Source organism: Xyrauchen texanus, chromosome 42 (genome assembly GCF_025860055.1).
Source record: "Xyrauchen texanus isolate HMW12.3.18 chromosome 42, RBS_HiC_50CHRs, whole genome shotgun sequence".
In the NCBI taxonomy this organism is placed as follows: domain Eukaryota; kingdom Metazoa; phylum Chordata; class Actinopteri; order Cypriniformes; family Catostomidae; genus Xyrauchen; species Xyrauchen texanus.
The window spans coordinates 27894300-27912076 of NC_068317.1; the positions used below are offsets into that span (position 1 = coordinate 27894300).

The 17777-nt window shown below is 39.2% G+C and overlaps 2 protein-coding genes across 5 annotated transcripts in view; one reads left to right on the plus strand and one right to left on the minus strand.

Annotated features, from left to right (window-relative positions):
* LOC127634836 (dual specificity calcium/calmodulin-dependent 3',5'-cyclic nucleotide phosphodiesterase 1A-like) overlaps window positions 1-8427 on the plus strand; it is a 113792-nt gene extending 105365 nt beyond the window's left edge. For 2 of the 4 annotated variants that reach the window (XM_052114533.1, XM_052114536.1), the window contains one exon: window positions 8016-8427. In XM_052114533.1, coding sequence (XP_051970493.1) covers window positions 8016-8179 — 164 coding nt within the window. In that variant the 3' untranslated portion in view covers window positions 8180-8427. Of the gene's footprint in view, window positions 1-2055; window positions 2122-3592; window positions 7838-8015 lie in introns of those variants that run through there. The other 2 variants (XM_052114534.1, XM_052114535.1) reach the window with 2 other exon arrangements.
* A 604-nt stretch (window positions 8428-9031) lies between these two features.
* Window positions 9032-11316, minus strand: LOC127634856 (protein phosphatase 1 regulatory subunit 17-like). Its single transcript, XM_052114581.1, has 4 exons — window positions 11279-11316; window positions 10816-10922; window positions 10467-10589; window positions 9032-9647 (listed from the first exon to the last, which is right to left on the minus strand). The coding sequence occupies exons 2-4, from the start codon at window positions 10892-10894 to the stop codon at window positions 9577-9579; spliced, it is 273 nt and encodes a 90-aa protein (XP_051970541.1). The 5' UTR covers window positions 10895-10922; window positions 11279-11316; the 3' UTR covers window positions 9032-9576.
* Between the last annotated feature and the right edge of the window lie 6461 nt (window positions 11317-17777).

The window sequence follows — 17777 nt, forward strand, 5'->3', positions numbered from 1 at the left end:
TAGTGTACTTACTAATGGACACTACTTACTAGTTCTGTACTCTGTTTTGGGGCCTATATTGTGGTTTGTATGTGCTGTGTGCTACATTATGCTGATCTCTGTAGTGTATATACACTCACCTAAAGGATTATTAGGAACACATACTAATATTGTGTTTGACCCCCTTTCGCCATCAGAACTGCCTTAATTCTACGTGGCATTGATTCAACAAGGTGCTGAAAGCATTCTTTAGAAATGTTGGCCCATATTGATAGGATAGCATCTTGCAGTTGATGGAGATTTGTGGGATGCACATCCAGGGCACGAAGCTCCCGTTCCACCACATCCCAAAGATGCTTTATTGGGTTGAGATCTGGTGACTGTGGGGGCCATTTTAGTACAGTGCACTCATTGTCATGTTCAAGAAACCAATTTGAAATGATTCGAGCTTTGTGACATGGTGCATTATCCTGCTGGAAGTAGCCATCAGAGGATGGGTACATGGTGGCCATAAAGGGATGGACATGGTGAGAAACAATGCTCAGGTAGGCCGTGGCATTTAAACGATGCCCAATTGGCACTAAGGGGCCTAAAGTGTGCCAAGAAAACATCCCCCACACCATTACACCACCACCACCAGCCTGCACAGTGGTAACAAGGCATGATGGATCCATGTTCTCATTCTGTTTACGCCAAATTCTGACTCTACCATCTGAATGTCTCAACATAAATCGAGACTCATCAGACCAGGCAACATTTTTCCAGTCTTCAACTGTCCAATTTTGGTGAGCTCTTCCAAATTGTAGCCTCTTTTTCCTATTTGTAGTGGAGACGAGTGGTACCCGGTGGGGTCTTCTGCTGTTGTAGCCCATCCGCCTCAAGGTTGTGCGTGTTGTGGCTTCACAAATGCTTTGCTGCATACCTCGGTTGTAACGAGTGGTTATTTCAGGCAAAGTTGCTCTTCTATCAGCTTGAATCAGTCGGCCCATTCTCCTCTGACCTCTAGCATCAACAAGGCATTTTCAGCCCACAGGACTGCCGCATACTGGATGTTTTTCCCTTTTCACACCATTCTTTGTAAACCCTAGAAATGGTTGTGCGTGAAAATCCCAGTAACTGAGCAGATTGTGAAATACTCAGACCGGCCCGTCTGGCACCAACAACCATGCCACGCTCAAAATTGCTTAAATCACCTTTCTTTCCCATTCTGACATTCAGTTTGGAGTTCAGGAGATTGTCTTGACCAGGACCACACCCCTAAATGCATTGAAGCAACTGCCATGTGATTGGTTGATTAGATAATTGCATTAATGAGAAATTGAACAGGTGTTCCTAATAATCCTTTAGGTGAGTGTACATATATGTTCTTTGAAGACATGTTCTTTTTACAGAAAATATTGTGTTTGTTATGTGTTTGTATATGTGCAGTACTAAATCAAAGTTATGTAGTGCCAAACGGATTGCACGGTCAGTATATTGAAGGAATAGTTCACCCAAAAATGGGTGATTAATTTACTCACCCTCATGCCATCCAAGATGTGTATAACTTTCTTTCTTCAGCTGAACATAACCGAAGATTTTTAAAAGAATATCTCAGTAAATATATTACGTATATTGTAAGTCCATACAATGGAAGTGAATGGTGATTTAAACTTTGAAGCTCAAAAAAGCACATAAAGGCAGCATAAATGTAATCCGTAAGACTCCAGTGGTTTAATCCATTGGAGCTTCAAAAAGAAAAAACAGAGTTCAGATATTTTTTCTAAAAATATTTGTGTTCTGCAGAAGAAGTCATACACATCTGGGATGGCATGAGGGTGAGTAAATGATGGGAGAATTTTCATTTTTGGGTGAACATTTCCTTCAAGTGGTTGTAGGACTGACCAGAGAAAACGGTTTATCTTTTAATTGGTTTGTTTGTTAATACAATTGCAGCAAAGTCATTATACTATAGGGAGGCAAATTTTAGCTTACAGAGGAAAGGGTCTGTCTTTTTGTTTGTTCGTCTATTTATTTTTTGGATACTGTTCCTTTAACTGAGCTCAATTAGTGACCAGTGTCTAATCTAACTGTCAGGGAACGAGGAACTGAATTCACCTTCACACAGTGATGGTGGCGACAGTGAAAACAAAATGTCAGATGGTAACAGCATCATCTTCCTAAACTGCTACCAGCATCACACAGTGGCTGAAACCCTATTCGCATACATTGTCTGTTAAACGTATGTACTGCGGTGGTGTTGGTAACAACCCAAAATTTGTCAAAAACTCAGCTCAACATGGAACAGATACTGTGATGTGTAGTTTTTATAGTCTTGTGAAACCTGATTTGGATACAATGTGTTCAGTCTACATACTTTTTGGGACTAGCTACTTCAAAACTACAAGTTAGGGCAAAAATCATGCATAGATACATTCTCTGAAAATCCACTGGAAATAGTACACCATTCCGGCACATTTGGCATAGCCTACTGTTTTCAACGTACAGTTATTTGGGATGCACTTAATTAGAATTTTGCAATAGATAATGTACGATTTGGGATTCAGCCACTATCAGCCAGAGAGCTTCACCAAGCCACTTTAAAATCACAAAGCTGAGTGGTTGTTTTTTTGTCATTTGCACGCATCGCCTTTCACATCCATGTTCAGTGTTCTCAGGCTTTCTCTGCATTTTTGCTGTATAATTTGTCAGACAAAAATATGGACATCTACTCTATGTGTGAGCAAATGTCGGTTCATCCCAGTGTGCAATTATTAAATGCCTTTAATCAATTCCCCACAAATGTTCAACAACTTTAATGGAGGTTAACTTTATTAAGGAACGTTTTTACATTTTCACAACAAAAATCCGTGGAGGCCCAGCTTTCGCAACCCAAGTTGTCTTTCAGAGCCAAATGTCAAGCATTTTAAACAATGAATTTAAACGATTTGTAAAATGTAAAACTTTTGTGACATGATTTTGATATGCACATTAAAAAAAAAGTGATATATATAATGTCAATATTGCATAATAATGGTATGTTTTGTCAATGTTCGTCTAAAAATGATCCTAAAAAAGTGTTACTTTGGCTACTTTCTAATTTGTTATGGCGATTTCAATTTACAAGTATTTTATTTTTGGTTTACGAGCATCTGTTTAACTTTTGTGGTTTTCTGACTTCAACACCACTGTTGAAATGTATATATCTATACATTAAGTTTATATATTTAAGCACCCCACCCCCAAACACCCCATAATTTGCACTCTGGTTCATTCAAAATTAGATATTTTGTTCTCATTTCCCTTCATTTCCTCTTAAAGGGATAGTTCACCCAAAAATGAATGACCAATTCTGTCATTATTTACTCACCCCAGTGCTGTTCCAAACTCCTTTGACTTTCTTTGGTGAATGAGGCTAACATTTTGCATACACCTCTTTTGTGTTCCACGGAAGATAGAATGTCTTTGGGTTTGGAACAACATTGATGTGTGTAAATTATGGCAGAATTTGTATTTTTGCGTGAACTATTCCATCGCATGTCAGTGGTCGTAGCATGTTATTCCCGTGTCAGACCTCAGTCGGAGCTGTGAAACACAAGCTCTAAATGTGCCAAATATCTGCTCTCCTCTGCAGACTCAGAAGAGGAGCACAGTAACTGTGGGAACAGCCCCTCGTCACTGGCAGACAGTGCAGCCTCTGCGACTGATACAAACTAACAGACTCCAAACCCTGTTCTGTGCTGTCACCTGGTGGTTACATTCTTTTATTACTCATCTCATTTCTTTTTTGAAGGACATTTTGAAGATTTTCTATCTCTGATGGACCTGCCTCATGTTTTTTCTTCTTTCTTTTATTCAAACCTGACTTTAAAGATGCATGGCCTCACATGCAAACCTGGTTTTGAGTCGGAGATACGCAAAACAATCCAAGACTTTGTCTTGTTTATGCCACGTGGGCCGAATTCATGATATCTCATGGTGGTTTTCAGGAACTGTTGGAACCAAAACCACATGAAATTAAATGTGTGCATTAATGTAGGCAACCCCAGCTGATCTCCTCCCCAGGGACAACAACACAACATCTGCCAGCCGCTCAAGCACCAAACCTCCAGACAGCAGAAAGAGAACCTCAAAGAACTTCAGTCCCATGCAACCAGGCCACAGCCTTCAACGGGCCCTGATTACATCATCCAAAGAATGTCTGCAAAATTGCTGTTTGTTTACCTCTTTTTTTTGCAATTTTTTTATCAATAAGTGCATTTACATGCACACCGATATGCTGATAACTACCAAACATTAGTTCATTTAAAAGCTCTGACAACACATGGTATGTTTTTGACATAAATATGTGACTTGCACAACACTTGTGCACATTGGATAAACTGGTAAGAACATCGGTAAATGCAGCCACAAGAAATGGGAGTAATGGGCAAAAATCTGTGTGTGCCAATTGGTTTTTACTTTGAACGTTTATGACCTTACCATGATAAAGGTAGGACATTTACATGACCTTAAACGTTCTTATTAAGCATAATTGGTGTAATATTGTGCATGTAAACCCACTCATTATTTGTTATTAACTGTTTATTAGTAGTGATACTGATGTTGCAGTCATCCTGATTTTTGTTACTGTATGTGTAAGATACTGTACAGCTTCCAGAGTGTCCGTTCTCTGTACATATGCTGATGTGAAACAAACCTTGTATGTTATAGAGGGTTTCAATGTTAGTTTAATGACCCGTAAGTGTTTGCCAACATCCTTTGCCAATTAAGAAATATCATACAAGCAGGAGTAATGTTATACTGAATATCTCAGCCGAGTCACAGCCGTGAAGAATTCAGTACCACAACACGATTAAGTGTGATTTCTGCTTTTATACAAAAGTTTATAGACAAGGAGATAATATTGAGTAGCTTACATTTTAGGCCATGTAGACACTAATATGTTTTGAGTTGAAAACGCTTTGATTTCACTAAATCTAGTGTGCTCTTTTCATCCACACTTGGGCCAAATCCACTCTAATGCGGCTTTGTTTGACAACTCTGTTTTAGTTTCCTAAAGTCACCGTTTTCCAAAGTATACAGTAATGGAGAGAGTTTCTGAAACAATCCATTTTCAGTGGAGGATGAGAGGTGCAAACTTAGCAAAATGAATGCGTTTTCAAAGGAAAAGTATTAGTGTGGATTTGGCCAAGTACAGCGTTTCCCTCCACCGAAAATGAAGCGTTTCGAAAACACTCAACATTCAAAATCAATTTCTATTTAACTGTGTTAATGAATAAACAGAAAAATAGAAATCAAGTAAAAAAAAAGTTCAAAACTAGGCCTACATGTATATAGGCTGTCATAAATAACCAACAAAATCCTTGTAGAAACGTTTGTTGCCTCAACCAAAGATGATTATAATGTCTGTATCTTTTAACTGGAGGTCATCCTAAGCCATCAAACGCGCATGCTTTGTGAGTCATCGGTTTTAAAGACTGACAGATAGAAAAGGGAAAGAAAGAATAATGCATTGTTGCCTTAAATCTATTATTAATTCATGATCTTGTGAATTATTTCTAATGTCCTTCATTCATGCCGCTCTAATAGAATATTCCTAGAATATTTTTGTTGATATTCTGTCACTGTTTAGTTTGTCCTTCCCTGACTCTGTTATGGGTCACGACACAAAGGTGTAATTTGTTTTGTTTTCTATGTGGTAGTGTAAAAGTTAATTGTTATTCTTTTTTTTTTTTACACTGGCGGCCAATGGTTTGGAATAATGTACAGATTTTTGTGTTTCGGAAGGAAATTGGTACTTTATTTCACCAAAGTGGCATTCAACTGATCACAAAGTATAGTCAGGATATTACTGATGTAAAAAAATGAAAAAAGTCATTTTTGATCAAATCTACATTTGACAGCCCCCATTTCCAGCAGCCATCACTCCAACACCTTATCCTTGAGTAATTATGCTAAACTGAAGAAAATCACTTGCCATTATATCAAACACAGCTGAAAGCTATTTGGATCATTAAATGAAGCTTAACATTGTCTTTGTGTTTGTTTTTAGTTGCCACATTATGCAATAGACTGGCATGTCTAAAGGTCAATATTAGGTCAGAAATGGCAAAAAAGAAACAGCTTTCACTAGAAACTCGTCAGTCAATCCTTGTTTTGAGGAATGAAGGCTATACAATGCTTGAAAATGCAAAAGATTTCATACAAATTTGTACAATACAGTCTTCAAAGACAAAGCACAACTGGCTCTAACAAGGACAGAAAGAGTTGTGGAAGATCAGATGTACAACTAAACAAGAGGATAAGTACATCAGAGTCTCTCGTTTGACGTCTCACATGTCCTCAGCTGACAGCTTCATTGAATTCTACCCGCTCAACACCAGTTTCATGAACAACAGTAAAGAGAAGACTCAGGGGTGCAGACATTAGGAGAAGAATTGCAAAGAAAAAGCCACTTTTGAAACAGAAAAATCTAAAGAAAAGTTTAGAGTAGGCAAAGAAACACAGACATTGGACAACAGATAATTGGAAAAGAGTGTTATGGATCTTAACCCCATTGACCTTTTTTAGGATCAGCTAGACTGTAAGGTGTGCGAGAAGTTCCTGACAAGACAGTCACATCTATGGCAAGTGCTACAGGAAGTGTGGGGTGAAATGTCATCTGAGTATCTGGACAAACTGACAGCTAGATTGCCAAGGATCTGCAAAGCTGTCATTGCTGCATGTGGGGGATTTTTTGATGAGAAATCTTTGAAGTAGTTTAAGAAGTTCAGAATTGTTTTGAATTTGTAATAATAATTTTTCTAATAAAATGTCCTGACTATACATTGTGATCAGATGAATGCCACTTTGGTAAATATAAGTACCAATTTCTTTCCATAAGATCAAAATCTGTACATTATTCCAAACTTTTGAAAACCAGTATATATATATATATATATATATATATATATATATATATATATATATATATAAACCATCTCATTGGCATTTCATTCTTAAATGACTGTAAAAGCTCAAATTCATTCATATATGAATGTCTGCAGGATGCTTTGCCCAAATTTGCGAACTTTGCAGTGCTCCTTTGATTGGTTGATGCTGTGCTGTTATAAAATAGTACATGTGTTATAATGATATAAATTTGTGTTTAATTGTGTTTGACACCAGCAGAATAGAGAGTTGCTGACAGTACACTCCTCACTGAATGAAATCAGTACATGCAAAGATTACTCACGTTTATTGTGGTTATAACTGTGATTTTGTATTTCTGACATTTTTTGCCACTGATATCTTGAGAGTTCTGCAAAATCCTCTTCAACCTCATCTTTAGCTTGTTTGGACTGTGAGATGTGAGATACTCAAAATGAAATGCTGTACATTAATTGAAAATGAAGAGTAAATATGGCACAGTGAGATACTGACTAAATGAGTCGTTTTATAGTTCTGCTTTGTAGTAACTCTTGTTCAGCTCAGTCAATTATGTGTCTGCCTGGCAACATCTATATTTTTGGTAAAAAAAAAAGTTATATTTTGTTCCTTTTTTATTATTATTATTTCGCTAACACAACAAATGGCTCCATTAGTAAAGCAAATGGATACTTCTATTATTATGTACTCAGTACAAGCAGTGCATGAGTAACATTTGATTTCTAGTGTTGTGCTTCCATCTGTTGGGTGTCTAATGTACTGCAGTCAGGTACATACACTGAAGTTGCCAGATGTTTTCTAAAACACCCCTTCCTCCAATATTAATATCTGTTGATTATGTTTTTTTAATTATTTTTAAGGGGGAAAAAAATCATCAGAAGGCAGGTGTGATCATGCTTGTTTTGATGCTCCATAATTGCACTTTTGTGACAATAAATCTTTACTCAAAGGGCTCAGATGACGAGTTGGAGTCTTTATTTGGTATCTCTGGCCAGATTAATGTCTAATATCAGTCTATTCATACATATATATATATATATATATATATATATATATATATATATATATATATATATATATATATATATCAAGGATCCATCATTCAGATTGTTCTCTGTTTTTTGCAGGTCCTACTCGTCGCAAGTACCATCTGGTGCGATACACTAAGAAACCCAGTTACTGTGCGAACTCCTACTTGCCCTCCCGGCCACAGAGAGAAGACAAAAAACCTACAGACCCTCGCAGCAAAGCCAGACATCTACAGAGCATCTCTTTGAGACGGGGGAGGTGACCTCACCTCAGCACTACACACACTTGTGTTTCAGTTACACACAACCTCAGGTCTGGTCTGCATATAGTTAAAAACTCATGAAAACACGTCCAGATTTCAAAATATTACAATAAGAAAAAGCCTCTTTTTAGGACTTTAATGACTGTTTTTGCATTGTGGCATTACAGTATTTTCATGACAGTTTTATTCACCAATTCTCATTACTGTAATATGTCCTTCGTTTTTAGTCATTTTGATCGTACTGAAGTAAAAATACACAGTTATTATTATGTTTCTATTTTCAAAATGGAATCATTTTGAAGTTGGTAATCATTTAATTATATATACAGTAATTATATATATATATAGACTGTGTATATGTATGTATTATTAATTTATTTAATTTTATCTCCTTACTGGTTTATGAGAATTTTACTGTATTGCAGAAAGAAATTACTGTAATAAAATATATATTTTTTAATTTACATCTGCATAAATTACAGGCAGTACAACATACTGTATACTAACATGATGTGTAAATGTTTTTTGCATTATGATGTGAATGATGAGAAGTAATTTCTTAGCATTATGGTAATGAGATATCTAAATGGTAATTGTAATGTAAGCACACAAAAAAATAATAATAATATATATATATATATATATATATATATATATATATATATATATATATATATATATATATATATATATATATTTATGTCATTTGTCTGGCCATTTTACTAATATTTCTATTTGTATTTTTAGTTTTTATTTAGGTATTTAATCATTAGTGTTTTGAATTTCTATTATTCTCAATAGTGTGTCTCTTTTAAATGGTCAATTTTACTTTTTTCCAGCATAAATTAAATATAAAGTACAATCAATACTACCATGTATTAATGTTTGCATGATGGTAATAAGAATTAAGGGGCTAAATGTGCTTAACTGTCATGAAAATAATATCACAATGTAACAAATGTTGTTCCATAGATCCTATTTTCTTTAAGTAAAATATAATTTGTTATATATTGTGACTTTGGGGTCAAATATGACCTGAACATGTTCTTGACAAGTTTCATATCATACATATCACACACAGACACATCTGTTCAAGAGCACTGCTTCCAGGATTAGGCTCAATAGTTTTGCATGTTAATTAAGGCTAAATTGTCTTTGCTGTCTATATAATAAATGGATTGTCAAATACATGCACTAAATTTACATTTACGTTGCAATGATCATGTTTTAATTATAAGGAAGTCCCTTCACTGCAAGTTGTGTTTCTACAGTGTAACCCTCAAAATGACAACATGACCGCGCAAAACAGTATCTGCAAAACCAATATTTAATGTAGGCTCAGTGAACAGTCCAAAATAAAAAATGAAAACCAAAGCTTTTGAGACCTAAAAACACATCTACTTCTTCATCTCCTTCTCGTCATCCTCTTGGTGAATCATTTGAGCCTCTGTTTTAATCAGTCTCACACCTGCGAAAGAGAATCACATAGAAATCAGAAACTCGCAGACAAAGAGACATCGAGAAAGAGAAAGCGAGAGAGAGAGAGAGAGAGAGAGAGAGAGAGAGAGAGAGAGTGAGAAAGCAATACTGCAAACATTTTTCTTCATATTCTTGATAATAATTTTAGTTTTGTTTTCCTATAAAAATATCTAAAAATCCTTTAAACAAGATCAGTTTTATTTATCTTTTAGAAACAAAACTGTATAAGATATTTAGGTTTCAGAGAATGTATTTTTAACATGTATTTTGTCTGACTGTACTGGCAGAGTCAAAACAAGTGAAAAATCTGCCAGTGCTGAAGAAGTAACCCTATATATTTAGAATACATTGCTGACCTTAAGTAATCTAACGGAATACATTACAAATTATATTTTACATAAAATACATTTACATTTATGCATTTGGCAGATTCTTTTATCCAAAGCGGCTTACAGTGCTCTTATTATAGGGACAATCCCCCCGGAGCAACCTGGTGTTAAGTGCCTTGCTCAAGGACACAATGGTGGTGGCTGTGGGTATTGAACCAGCAACCTTCTGATTACCAGTTATGTGCTTTAGCTCACTACGCCACCACCACTCCTAATATATCTTTAATTTTGGTTTATTTTTCTTATCAACCCATTGGCAAATGGTTTCTCATTGCTTCAATCACATACAGTATGTAACAGAATTTATGAGTTTTATGAATTTTCTGTTTAAAAAAAGACAAAAAAAATGTATTAAAGATATATTCTCTGAAAACAATTCTTAATATGCAATGCAGTGTTCATGAATGAGAAAGTCTTGCCTGGTATGAGCGGATGGCTGTTGAGTACAGGAGTATCTTTCCTCCGAGGTTTCTTCTGTCCCAGTTTGTCCGGCTGATGTTCTTCAGAATTGTGCTTCTGCTTGTCCATTTCTGCATGCCCATCTGCAGAAAAACACCACAACAGAACCGGATTCACAAACAGACACAAGAAGTGGTGTGTGTGCATCAGTCAGACTGTCACCATCTGTTACTGCCTTTGTTAATCCCAACGGTTCCCCCAATTTTTAGCCTCCTAATTATTATTATTTACAGTATTTCTCTTGTCCTTTCCGTGAAATACACACATGCACATATAAAAACACAGGCAAACACATACTGCAGTACTCACAGAGATGCTCATGCATGGTGAATGTGTGCTCGGCTTTGTCTGAGAGTGACCTCACACATTCAGTAGACATGCTCCACATGGCAGTCTGTTCAGGTATCAGATAACAGCTTTTGTACACACACACACACACACACACACACACATAACAATGGCTATATCATATTTACTGGAAAGCAAATATATTGGCCCTGAGTAGGGTACTAAAACCTCTAAACACCCACAAAAAAACAGACTAGATAGATAGATAGATAGATAGATAGATAGATAGATAGATAGATAGATAGATAGATAGATAGATAGATAGATAGATAGATAGATAGATAGATAGATAGATAGATCATCATTAATCAATGAAAATTTGAAATATGCCTCATTCAAAAATTTGTTGTACTATGAAGTTTCAATTCACAACATTACTGATGTAGAAGTGAATTAAGAGATAAAGAAATGTATAAGGCCTTACCTCAGTGATGCCGAGAGAGAGTGAGAGTGAAGGCCAGATAAAAGAGAGTGGTTATTTAGTCAAGAAGGAGGAGCTTCCTTCAATTCAGTCTCAAATAGAGCCTGTTGTCACGGTGATAGACACCCTTGTGATATGTCAATCATTCCAGCTTCCATGAGCGCAGGTCATGGAGGTTAAATGAACCAACTTTAACAAATTTAGCATCGATTAAAACTCAGAAAGGATGAAGCTGGGGTTACATTCAGGGGTCTTTAACAATTTTCAGGCCAAGGACCCCTTGTTGGGTAGAAAGACGGAGCTGCGACTCCCGTGACATATTGTATAAAATTAAGTGTTGCATTTTATGCCTGTAAAAATGTAGATGGTAGGCTACCATATTATTGTATGTACACTCACCTAAAGGATTATTAGGAACACCTGTTCAATTTCTCATTAATGCAATTATCTAATCAACCAATCACATGGCAGTTGCTTCAATGCATTTAGGGGTGTGGTCCTGGTCAAGACAATCTACTGAACTCCAAACTGAATGTCAGAAAGGGAAAGAAAGGTGATTTAAACAATTTTCAGTGTGGCATGGTTGTTGGTGCCAGACGGGCCGGTCTGAGTATTTCACAATCTGCTCAGTTACTGGGATTTTCACGCACAACCATTTCTAGGGTTTACAAAGAATGGTGTGAAAAGGGAAAAACATCCAGTATGCGGCAGTCCTGTGGGCGAAAATGCCTTGTTGATGCTAGAGGTCAGAGGAGAATGGGCCGACTGATTCAAGCTGATAGAAGAGCAACTTTGCCTGAAATAACCACTCGTTACAACCGAGGTATGCAGCAAAGCATTTGTGAAGCCACAACACGCACAACCTTGAGGTGGATGGGCTACAACAGCAGAAGACCCCACCGGGTACCACTCGTCTCCTCTACAAATAGGAAAAAGAGGCTACAATTTGCAAGAGCTCACCAAAATTGGACAGTTGAAGACTGGAAAAATGTTGCCTGGTCTGATGAGTCTCGATTTCTGTTGGGACATTCAGATGGTAGAGTCAGAATTTGGCGTAAACAGAATGAGAACATGGATCCATCATGCCTTGTTACCACTGTGCAGGCTGGTGTTGGTGGTGGTGTAATGGTGTGGGGGATGTTTTCTTGGCACACTTTAGGCCCCTTAGTGCCAATTGGGCATCGTTTAAATGCCACGGCCTACCTGAGCATTGTTTCTGACCATGTCCATCCCTTTATGGCCACCATGTACCCATCCTCTGATGGCTACTTCCAGCAGGATAATGCACCATGTCACAAAGCTCGAATCATTTCAAATTGGTTTCTTGAACATGACAATGAGTTCACTGTACTAAAATGGCCCCCCACAGTCACCAGATCTCAACCCAATAGAGCATCTTTGGGATGTGGTGGAACGGGAGCTTCGTGCCCTGGATGTGCATCCCACAAATCTCCATCAACTGCAAGATCCTATCCTATCAATATGGGCCAACATTTCTAAAGAATGCTTTCAGCACCTTGTTGAATCAATGCCACGTAGAATTAAGGCAGTTCTGAAGGCGAAAGGGGGTCAAACACAGTATTAGTATGGTGTTCCTAATAATCCTTTAGGTGAGTGTATACTGCATGATGTTTACATAGCAAAACCATTGAAATAATAATTAAATGCTGCCCTGCTGAAAAGACCAGCTAAAATCAGCATAAGCTGGTTGGCTGGTTTTAGCTGGTCCTTCAGCCTGCTCATAGTTGGTCAGGCTGGGTTTAAAGGGGTTTTGAACCCTTTTTTAGCTGGTCAGGCTGGTCTTGGCAGGTTATGCTGGTCTTAGCAAGTCAGGCTTGTAAGGGTGGTCTTAGTTGCTCAGGCTGGTTTTAGCTGGTAAGGGTGGTAGCCTGACCATCTAAAAAGTGTCCAAACCCCCTCTGAAACCAGCTAACTGACCAGCCTGGCTAAGCTGGGTGACCAGCTAAAACAGCAGGGATGTGCAGCAGGGGTCTGCAACATTGTTAAACTTCCTCCAAAAAGAAAGAAAAAGACAGACAGGTAGACAGACAGACAGAAAAACAGACAGACCCTGTCCATGCAGAATACAACTTTTATAAGGTTAGTAAAATGGAGTCTTCATCTCATGTGAGTGATCAATTTTACACATATAGTTTAATATTACTGATTTAGTTAAAAATTTGTAAAATTGGTAACAAGGTAAACAATGACAATGAGTGCATCTTGAATTATGTTGATTTGAGAGGCACCATCTTGTGTGTGTGGAACGTCAAGGACCCTGTATGCCAGCTTGATAATCTCAGTGGTAACTGTTTATTTACACCAAGCAAGTACGCTATTGTTTTGAAAGCAGGCTGTCATCTGCTCAACTGCACAGCACGACCAACGCAAAGCAGATGCGTTTACTCACACGGCCCTCTACTGCAGCTCTGCTGAACCTGATGTGTGTCATGCATTGAGTGGCTTGTGATGAGTAGTGGTCGTGTGAAGGGTTTGGCAGCTGCGAAAGACTTCAACATGTCGATAATTCATACTCCTGTCTCTTGCTGTCGCTCGTGTGCAAGTAAGTAATTATTACAAATGCCAATGGCAGGGCCGTAACCGGGAATTCTGGGTCCCCTGACTACATAATGTCATTATTAAAATAATGCAGTTTTGAATTTGTTGTGGCCTCCGCTGGACATTTGAGCCCCTATGTCACTACAACCTTTCACCCCACTAGCTACAGCTCTGGCCAGTGGTGGATAAAACAATAATTTGCAGACTACCTGCGGTACCACCGCAGACCCTGTTGAAGACCCTTGGATTAGACAAATCAGACAATGTTCTAAATGTAATGATCCACCACATGTAAGTGAGTGATTTTGATTCAATTACATGTGGTGGATCAAACAATAATTTGCAGACTAAAATTCTGCATCTACAATTTTGTTTCATGTGTCCATCTAAAATTAATTACAAAGTTAGGCCTAGCACATCAGAACATTTTTGAGTTAACAATTACCTATTTCTGTAATTTACGACCCATCCACAGAACTCTTTAACACCACAATGGACTGCGTGAACGAAAGGAAGTGAATAATAATTATTTGTAATGGAAAACAATGTGGACATATTGTTTGATGGGAAGCTTTGATGTCTGTTTATTCTCCTGTGATGTGAATGGTGTTTCCTCCTCCCATGTTGAGTGTGCGTGGAGTGGTTTTGATTATTTTTCATCCATTGTACTGCTCTGCTTATCAGAAGACAATATGTTTAAAAAATATTCACATGCCAGCCAAATGACTGGTAAAGAAGCATAAAACAATAAATATAAGATATACAGTAATTATCAGAAAAATATTGCAGATACTGAACTTTGCCACATCATTTTAATAGATATAACTCTTGTGTGTGTCTGTGTGTGTAATAGAATGCAATTTTTAATGTAATATTCAGGTTCAATACAAGCTAAGCTCAATCGATGGCATTTGTGTCATAATATTGATTATCACGAACATTAATTTAGACTAGTCCCTCCTTAACATAAAAAAAGGCCAAATTAATTTTGACATGTCCCTCTTTTACATAAAAAAAAGGCAAAATGGAGGTTACAGTGAGGCACTTAAAATGGAAGTGAATGGGGCCAATATTTGGAGGGCTTATATTCAGAAATGTGAAGTGTTGTGCTCAGATAGGAGACAAAGGCATGCCTACTCACAGTCATAAAGCCTGACTGGGGCCTGTAGGAACACTCAAAGCCAGATAACACAAACCACACCAAAATCAAACAAAGGGAGTCCAAACAGACAACAGATCCCATTAAGCCTTGCTCACTTTACACCTAGGTGTGAAATTCAGAAGGATCGAACGCTCAACTCCTATTGGATGAAACGCACGACAGAACGTGTCCCTCAACCATGATGTCATCGAGAGTATAAAACCCTGGAGATTACTCCTAAGCTTGCTTCCAGCGGTATTCGCCACATCTAGTTGCAGCCCGCTGCCCACAGAAGTAACATACGTACCTGAACTTTGGCCATACAATCTCAAACTCGCTGGACAAGCTGAGATTCTCCGTGTTTCTTCCTGCCGAGAATCAGCTGCCGACAGAGCAAGGAAACGGCCTCCCGTCATCACCCGAGCTTCGAGGAACTAAGTCGGAGTCAAATGATGGACGAACACACCTTCTAGGCTACCTGCATCTTTACGCGACTCAAATAAGAGGTTCATGTCTGGGCAGAGATAGATTATAGTGTGTTATTCTTGTGTATCAAGGTAATTGCTTGTCCAGTTTACAGACTGCTTAGTCCATTCATTGCTGCTAATAATACTTGTGTGTGATAAAACTAACGGTTGCCATCTCTCCCATGATCGCTAAACCGGCCTCAGTGCCACCACCCTGTTCTCTCGATCTCGTACTAACCACACACACAAACAAACAAACAAACAAACAACCGCCATTCGCCACTAAGTGGCGGTGACGTCACCACGACGCTTGTGCCAGGCTATGTGCACGTTAAGGCCACGTGAAGTGTCGAACGCCCGCTGGCAGGAGGTCACGGGACAGATCCAACCGGTGACATGGGTCGAATGACTGAGATGACTGGTTGATGCACCACCTGTGCCCCCTACTGTGCCAACTTGCTGTGCTTTAGCCACCCTGCGCTCTGCTCGTTGTTGTGAGCGTCGCTCCTCTGCCCTCCGTTGTTGTTGGAGGGCGACTGCCTCCAACTGGCCAGCAGCATCCTTCACAAGCCTCCTCCAAAGAGGCCGATCTTGACACTGCTGGTACCAGTCGTCGGCAAGTCCACTCAGCTCCAGATCCTCCTGTACCACATCACTCCATCTCTTCTCCAGCCCGTGCAGCTCCGCTTAGCCCCTCTATCCGGCCAAACAATAACTGTTTAGGCATGCGGTGGCCGGGCATGCAGGCTACATGACCCAGCCAACGCAACCTTGCCTGCCGGAGGAGCTCACCGATGGGACTTTGTCCACATCTTTCAAAGACTTGTGAGCTCCTCACACAATCCAGCCTGGTTAAACCCAGGATGGATCTTAGGCAGGCCAGCCTAAATGTTTCTAGCCGGCGATGATGTTCCATTAGGGGGGTCCACGTTTCGCAAGCATAGAGAAGGGAGGGAATGACCGTGGCCAAGAATACTTGAAGCTTTGTGCGGAGCGACAAACCGGGTAGCTTCCACACAGCATTACGCAGCCGATGAAAAGATAATGCCGCTCGACTGATTCGGAGTGAGACCTCTGCTGTCAAACCGGAGCTGGTCATAAGCACACTTCCCAGGTATGGAAAACACTCCACTCTCTCCACAACTGCCCCATCACCAATTGGGAGCTGTTGGGGTGTAGTGTCCGTTGGTACATAATACCCAGGAAGGTGCTTAGTTTTGGTTGGGCTGATGGTCAGGCCCCATCTCTTAGTGGCAAGCTCCAGGTTCATCAGCAGCGCCTCCAACTCCTCCTCTGAGTGAGCAGCAATCACCAGATCATCAGCATACATAATGTGGTTGACCAATAGGGAGCCATCCCTTGACCGCACCCGGGCATCGATCAACCTCCCATTATATCTGTACCAGATGGAAATTCCTCCAGTACAGCCATCGAAGGCTTCACGAACCACATGGTCAAAATAGATATTAAATAATGTGGGGGCCAGAGGACATCCCTGTCGCACTCCAAGGTAAACAGGGAATGGCTCCGACTCCCGACCACGTAGTTTTACCCGGGCCCGCTCGCCATCATGAAGGTCCTTAATGATCGCGAGCAGCGGGTCACACACACACACACACACACACACACACACACACACACACACACACACACACACACACACGACCCCTCACAAACATACTCTACTCTCATTTGGCAAACAGATAACTTGCCGATAGAGCTTATCTTTGTCCCTAAGTTATCGTACCAGCGGAGACACGTGTTAAAACGAGCAGACGCCATTAACCAGTCTCTCCGCCCACATTCGCGGACACATTCTCTGGCCGGATATCTTGCGTGACGCACTCTCCACGAGAGCCTCACTGCTAATTTGTGCACTTCTTCTCTCCTTACACACACACATACCTCTACACTCCTCTCATATAGTATAGGCGTAACTGTTACCATATCTAATCATGTTATGGTTTAGATTGTAGTTTATCAACTGCTTTGTATTGAGGATTAATTGATATACTGCATCAATAAACTTTGTTATACTTTAAAGAGAAGTGTTTTGGTATTGTTCTGCATGCACCTGTGTCAAGGGCTGGATTCAAGAGCAATGTCAGTGCTCGGATTCAAGCCTTCATTGTTTACCTTTTGTATGTCATGTTCTCCAGAAGTCGACTTTCCTAAGAGAACAATCCTATATTGAGACATATACTGTCTGGTTATTAGTCCCTGATTCAAGGGCGGTGCCCCGTTCATATTAATTCTTATTAATATTCTAATGATTTTGATAATGTACCATTATTATAATGGATTGTTGATTTGTAGGATTACTAAACTAATATTG

Coding starts and splice junctions, on each gene's coding strand:
- LOC127634856 (XM_052114581.1), bottom strand. CDS start 10,894: ATGTGGAGCATGTCTACTGAATGTGTGAGGTCACTCTCAGACAAAGCC. Junction 10,590..10,815: donor CACCATGCATGAGCATCTCT/GTGAGTACTGCA, acceptor GTTTTTCTGCAG/ATGGGCATGCAGAAATGGAC. Junction 9,648..10,466: donor CAGCCATCCGCTCATACCAG/GCAAGACTTTCT, acceptor TCTCTTTCGCAG/GTGTGAGACTGATTAAAACA.